A 6,845-nucleotide genomic window follows, 5' to 3' on the forward strand; every position below is an offset into this window, starting at 1 on the left:
AGATGTGAATAAGAGACAAACAGCATTATATTTGTTGATTTGTGCTTCGTGAATAAATAAAGTTTTACTACTACATTGGTGCTCTAGTTGTCATCGTTGGTGTTATGGTGGACCTGAAATCAAAACTGAACGTCTGTGTTCGTAGCTGTCGTCGTCGTCGTCGTCATCATTCTCGTTAGCTGAATCAATGTCATTAAAGAATTGAGAGAAATCGAGTGGTACAATTTTGTCATAATTACTACGCGTAGTAAAGGTGTAATTTCCAAAATAAATAATTATATATAATGTTAGATGCAGTTCAGTAGATATTAGACGTTATACGTACAGTAAATTGGTGGCGCTATACAACTAATTGGTTTGTGGTGTTTTGACACAATTTTACCGCGAGTGGTACAATTTTGTCATAATTACTACGCGTAGTAAAGGTGTAATTTCCAAAATAAATAATTATATATAATGTTAGATGCAGTTCAGTAGATATTAGACGTTATACGTACAGTAAATTGGTGGCGCTATACAACTAATTGGTTTACGATGGTCATGATGCTAACACGTGGTGTTTTGACACAATTTTACCGCGAGTGGTACAATTTTGTCATAATTACTACGCGTAGTACGCGTAGTACGTGTAGTACGCGTAGTACGTGTAGTACGCGTAGTACGTGTAGTACGCGTAGTACGTGTACTACGTGTAGTACGCGTACTACGCGTAGTAATTATGACACAGTTGAACCGCCATAGCATAGTTCCCGCTGTCTTCCTGCATCGACACGCATTGCCCCAACGACTTCGCGCATGGGCGGCTGAAGTCGTCGTGGCGCTTCTTCCCGCTTGGGCGGCATGCTATACATATAGCGTAGTTTTTATCTTCGACTCGCTATGGACGAATCAACATGATGAATCCCAGAGACAGTGTTATTGCACAACAAAGAAGGTGTCTATATCTGGCAAATGCGGGATTATTACTCCTTGAAGAGCAGGAGAAAACAGAAAGAAGAACATTCCTAATAGACCTCTCCGGAGTGTCAATCAAACTTAACAACTGACTAATCAGAACATCGCTAGGAATACGCGCGCGTCTCACAAACACACGTGTTGTCCCACAAACGCACGTGTTCGCCTATGTTTTAACCATAGAGAAAATAGAACAGCCTCTATGGTTTTAACACTGTCGCCTTGTGGGACCTTAGCAACTATATCCAAGGGGCGGAGCTCAGCGGAAAGGTCCCTGACACGCACAGTCGCACAGTGGGCCAGAATTGTTTTAAATAGTGCCAAAAGTCAATACCCATAAGAAAATACTGATTATGTTCGTGTTAAGACTGTTTTAGGGGTTTTCAAACCTGCTGAATTCAATTAAACTATTTTAAAATATGTATGACGTCATCAAATTACTGTTTTTTGATTGGATGAGTAAAATATCATTGTAATACCTAGGAAGATTCATATTACCTTGGTTATTAGAACATATAAGGGGTTTTCTAACCTGTAGATTTCAACGCAAGCATATTTAAATATGTATGACGTCATTAAAGTATTTTTTTTATTGGACGACGTAAAATTTAAGATCTAAACAAAATAACTTACCAGAGCTCAGTATGACACGAATGAGGGTTTCTAGACCTGCAAATCCAAATTAGAACATTTTACACTTTATGTGACATTATTAAAATACATTTCTTCAAAGAAAAGGGTGGAAGGTGGAGTGTTAAGAAGACACCCGCAGTACCCCCTTAGTCCGCGTCCACCCTATCAGTCAGCCCTCACCAGTAAAAATAAGCACAAAAGATCACGGTCAAACAGAGAATTTATCTAATATCGCTATAATTTGCGTGAGCAATAATTGTTGTATTTGAATGGATGCTAAATAAATAAATGAAAAAAAAAGAAATTAAATGAGCGGTCCCACTTCATCGGGCATTTACCCCCATCCCATCACTCACCTTGAGATGCCCTTATCATCTCCAGAGGCAATTTGGCTTCAGATTTAGGACGGAGTCAAAATGTTAAAAAAAATAATAAATAAATAAAAACAAAAGAGAAAGTGTCGGAAAAAAATGATTATTAGAATAATTGACCTCAAAATGAAAGGGGGTCGAGGTCCTCCCCGGAAAAATGTTGTTTCCTAAATGTCGAGAAATGAGAGTTCCCGACTTTTGAGGTGTATTTTAATGACATTTAAGTTTTTTAATGTTCAAGATTTTCCCTCCCTTGAAAACAGTCATGTCAACTTTGTCATTCTTATTACAGTAAACAGGCCTATGTGTGTATAAAAAATGAGTAGTTGCATACGTAGGCCTATTTTGTTTTCCATGAACCGATGAACCCCAAATAGGACGGTGGTGGAAAATGTTGATTCCTATATGTCGGGAAACGGGTTTTCTCAACTTCTGAAATGTTGGTTTCCTCTCTTGACGTTTTTTAATGAATCGATGAACCCTAAAGAGAAACCGGGGGAGAGGCGGAATCATGTTAGCCCCTGGCAAATTTTTATTCCTAGATTGCGGGAAGTGAGCTTTTCAGACTTCTGAAGTATCTTTTAATGACCTTTAATAAAAACAAAATCAAGGTTCACCCTATTGTAAACTTATTTTTTTTTCAATAGGGTATATTTTAATGCGAAAAACCAAAACGATGAGGTGAGCCACAAGCAATGATGTAGGAGTGAGAAGGGGAATTAGAACTACGATAACATGATGCAATTACAAAAATTCGACGAGAATGTCACATTGGCCTACAAGTAGAGCATACGCTAAGTATAGCATGATGACACGTTCCTGTCTCTTATACACATCTTAATAAGACTATGCGACTTCGCAAGTCGCATAGTCTTGTGATAGTATACATATTTCAATTCATTTGCCCACAGATGACAATTGTCATTGACGTTATGATTGTCCGTACCTTTTCTATACTGTTTTTACATATAATGCTTTTTAAATTCTATTTGTACTTGTGATTTTGCCAACTGAAGATGTTTTTCCTTTGCATTTTATATGATCGAAAATAAAGTTTTATTCGTATTCGTAAGTTTAGCTTAACCCACTGCTGTCTCTTATACACATCTAGATGGCCGGCAATTCTAACTTTTAAGTTGGTTTTATGAAAAAAATGTTTTTAAGCGTTTTTGGCTCATATTTAGTGTCCTTTATTCTAAAAATATACCAATAATGTCATTTTTTATTTTACTATCTAATTTAGTTAACAATACGTAAATACTGCAAGAAGTATCAAGTTGACTGCTTTCATCTAAGTAAAGTCATAGGGAGTTTTTCAAAACTGTCAATTTTATCATTTTACGAGTAAAATACAACTTCTTCATGTTTACATGGTTATATCACACTATGAAAATTCACTAAATATGAAATTATTGGTGAATTAATATAATTTAGGATGTTCTCGACCTCAAACAACCTTTAAAAGTTGAAGTTGTCACATTACCTATTTTCGACTTTTGGCAACACTTTGAATTGATTCTGGCCCACTGTGCGTCGGTAGTGTTTGTACAGTGTTCACGCATACTTCACGCATATGGCACGAACATTGATAAGTGCCGAATTTTTGAACACTTTAAAATTTCACCTACTCCTCACGCTCGTTCCCGAAGACTTTAATTATTACCGAGCATTCGTTTGAGGACGGTGAGCGCACAGTACAGAGGAACCAACAGACCTTGACCGTACTCGCAACCAAGCTTCCGTCCTGTTCAGAAGTTGTTTCGTTTCCGTTTACGTGACGGGGGAATATGCGTGCGAACGCGCGCCCTCACTTTAGTTACCAAAACATGGCGAACTTACACAGAGTTCAAGAGGCACTTGTCGCTGCGTAGGCATTATTATAAGCTAGGCCTAGGCCGGACGTACCTTAATAAATTGGGGCCTAGCTAGACCCAGGCCCGGCTAGAACCGAGCCGAGGCTGTCCATCTAGGCCTACAGTAAATCTACATTTACTAGGCTAAATCATATTCATCCTAAATTTATGTGAACATGAAACCATAATTTCATGAAGTGTTATCATAAGTTAACAACGAGATACATCAGTCACCAATTCTGACTACATTGTAATCGCCTTTACACTCGCCACGTGATGCTGACATACAAGACAACCCGTTGCGTTCTAAAGCGGACGCTGTTTTCAGTCAGAACCGTCCTCAAATTCCGCGGTACGGTGAGATGCAATCTTTCACGCATGCGCAAATGAATTTTCGGCTCCAATTACCGTACTAGATTTCTCCCGTACTGAAACGAAAGCTCGCTAATTGGCACGCCGAAGCGCGCCAGCTGCAGTGCGAGATCGAAAATCGTGCAAGTGTCAGGGTGGCAGTAGGGGTGGCATTAAGCTACATTTACACTAGACACGATAACGACACGACAACGACACGATGAAAATGCGCTCAGGGTTGAATATAAACGACGCTATGATATGTCGTTGTGTCGTTATAGACAGGCGATTGTTGGTCTTCTACTTAAACAGCATTGACTATGTCATAACATTAAATTCAAAAACAGACATGGAAACTAACAGCATCTAATTTGTAGACATCATCTTGCCACAGAATAGTCTACAATAACGCAATTGTAGCGTCGTATCTCCTATCAACATCCTTGCAGACAAGAGCCTAATAAGAATCTTGGATGGAATTGCTTTTCATTTATGGAAAATGCATCATGATTAGGCCTATTTTTTGTTTTGCGAAATTCAAAGATCATTCAATTACAGCAGTTGTGTTTGTGTTCATGATGATTGTCTTTGAGAAACAACGTCCAACTTCATAAATGTTCTCGTTCGTATGAAAGAATATCTTACATAAAGAGTAAGCAATTAATATATATTGAAATAAATTTATTTTTCAGTAGTAGCTCATATATTTTGGTTACATGTTATCCCAACACACGCCGACATTTGGGCATGCTATCATTTCACAAATCACAAATCAATTTATTCAATCCAACAAAATCAGCCGATTCTACCTAAATGATCAGTTTCGGTGACAAATAAAATGCTGATACACTTCTATACTGGTGACAGCACCAGTCACCAATCATCTGATCAGAATCCCCTTTTCAGGTTTGGTGACAGTATCATGAATGATGATCTATGAGGTAGAATCGGTTGACAAAATAATATATCATAATGTTTAAAATAAAAGGATAAAAGAAAATTGAAATTGTAAGACTGTAGGGAGACATTAAGACAAGAGGTCGCAAGCATGAGAGCCACCCAGTAAATTAAATAATTAATGAAAATTTAAAAAGAAAACAAAAATTAAACACATTTTTATTTTTCATTTTATGTTAAAAAACTAATGTAAAGCTTCTCTCTTCTAAAAAAAAATATTGTATATGGCTGGAAATACTTAAAATAATATATAGATTCATATAAATAACATTTTATTTCTTTATTCTAAATAATTAAGCATATTCTAATAAGAGCTTGAAGTAGCTCTCACAAAAACTATTAACATTCATTCCTATGTGAACAATATATTTTGCTCAAACATGAGACGAGGAGGAATGTAGTGAGCTTCTTTAAAAACCTTAATTTTCCCCTCTTTTGTTGGCCTACCAGTAAGTCAACCTTGATGAGCCGTAGGTTAAGCATCATTCATTTTGGATAATTAATTGGATACTTTGTACTGCAATTGAAGTCATTCTCAAACGTCATTTGGTTAGACGAGTAACATCTCTTCCTCAACGTAAAATCTTTCTCGAAACAAATCCTAATTTCGCTGAGGAATCGTTTGCCCTGTACCTGCATATGGAAAACACACATAATTCGTCATTAATATAATTGGCGTGGTGAGGGCGTTTTTCACTTTTAGTGAATCCTCACTCAGTACTTATGAGCGTTGGCAATGCAGGCAATAAATCAAAGACTTATAACTGTTACCAGGATAGGAAGCTGGCTGGTTTAAGCCTAGCCTGGGTTCCAGGCCCTAATTTTGGGTTATTCACTCTTTATTGCACTTAGTGCGCGCCATACCTAATATAATTGGCGTCCCATAATCAATTTCTTTTTTTTCGAATTAGGGCCTAGGCAAACGATTCATGCGTACGATTTCCACATCAAATTTGATGTGGGATATCGTATGCATGACTGATTTTGTAAATCACGTGATTGGCTTACTTCATGCATATTAATTAATCTGGGTAAATTTTTAAAATTGAAGATGCGGATGTCTCAAGCTAAAACAATTATAGTCCTGGCCTGCTGAGAACTATGGGCGGCCATTAGGGCCAAAATAGACAAACATTGGCGTACGAACAATCCCACTCTCACGCAGTAAGGACAATAAAAATTGCCGTAAGCACAATACAAACTGCCGTAAGGACAATACAAATTGCCGTAAAGACAATACAAATTCTCGTAAGGACAAGAAAATCACTCGCCGTAAAGACAAGACAAACTCTCGTAAGGACAAGACAATCACTCGCCGTACAGACAAGACAATTCGCCGTAAGGACAATACGTTAAGGACGTTAAGGGCAGCATATTTTATGAGGCGACAAGGTTATTTTTAGCATAGCGTAACAAAATGGTGCAGGCCACCCCCCTATTATAAATAGATTAGGCCACTCCCTAATGCTGGGAGCCGATTGGCTATCTAAAAATAGCTGGGTTGGGATCTTAAGACCCATCGCCCAAGACATGTACAGTAGTAGTTGAGCTCTGGATCTCATGAAGTTTAGAACTGGGAAATTCCGACGTTTAGACCATGGGGTGAAGCTCAAAAGACGTCTAGAAAACGAATTCCGTTCCGATCTTTTCATAATAAAAAATTTAGGCCTACAATAGTTAAGTAATATGTATTGAATCAAATATAAAAAGTTCGACAAAAACAAAA

At 37.6% G+C, this 6,845-nt stretch overlaps 1 protein-coding gene across 3 annotated transcripts in view; it reads right to left on the reverse strand.

The window, feature by feature from the left end:
- Positions 1-4,822: 4,822 nt before the first annotated feature.
- LOC117101198 (ribonuclease T2-like) overlaps positions 4,823-6,845 on the reverse strand; it is a 23,660-nt gene continuing 21,637 nt past the window's right edge. For all 3 annotated transcript variants that reach the window (XM_033241105.1, XM_033241106.1, XM_033241104.1), the window contains one exon: positions 4,823-5,752. In XM_033241105.1, the coding sequence (XP_033096996.1) occupies positions 5,606-5,752 (147 nt within the window). In that variant the 3' untranslated portion in view covers positions 4,823-5,605. The remainder of the gene's footprint in view (positions 5,753-6,845) is intronic.

Source organism: Anneissia japonica, unplaced genomic scaffold (assembly GCF_011630105.1).
Source record: "Anneissia japonica isolate Jap-2015-1 unplaced genomic scaffold, ASM1163010v1 scaffold1946_len758022_cov188, whole genome shotgun sequence".
NCBI classification, from domain to species: domain Eukaryota; kingdom Metazoa; phylum Echinodermata; class Crinoidea; order Comatulida; family Comatulidae; genus Anneissia; species Anneissia japonica.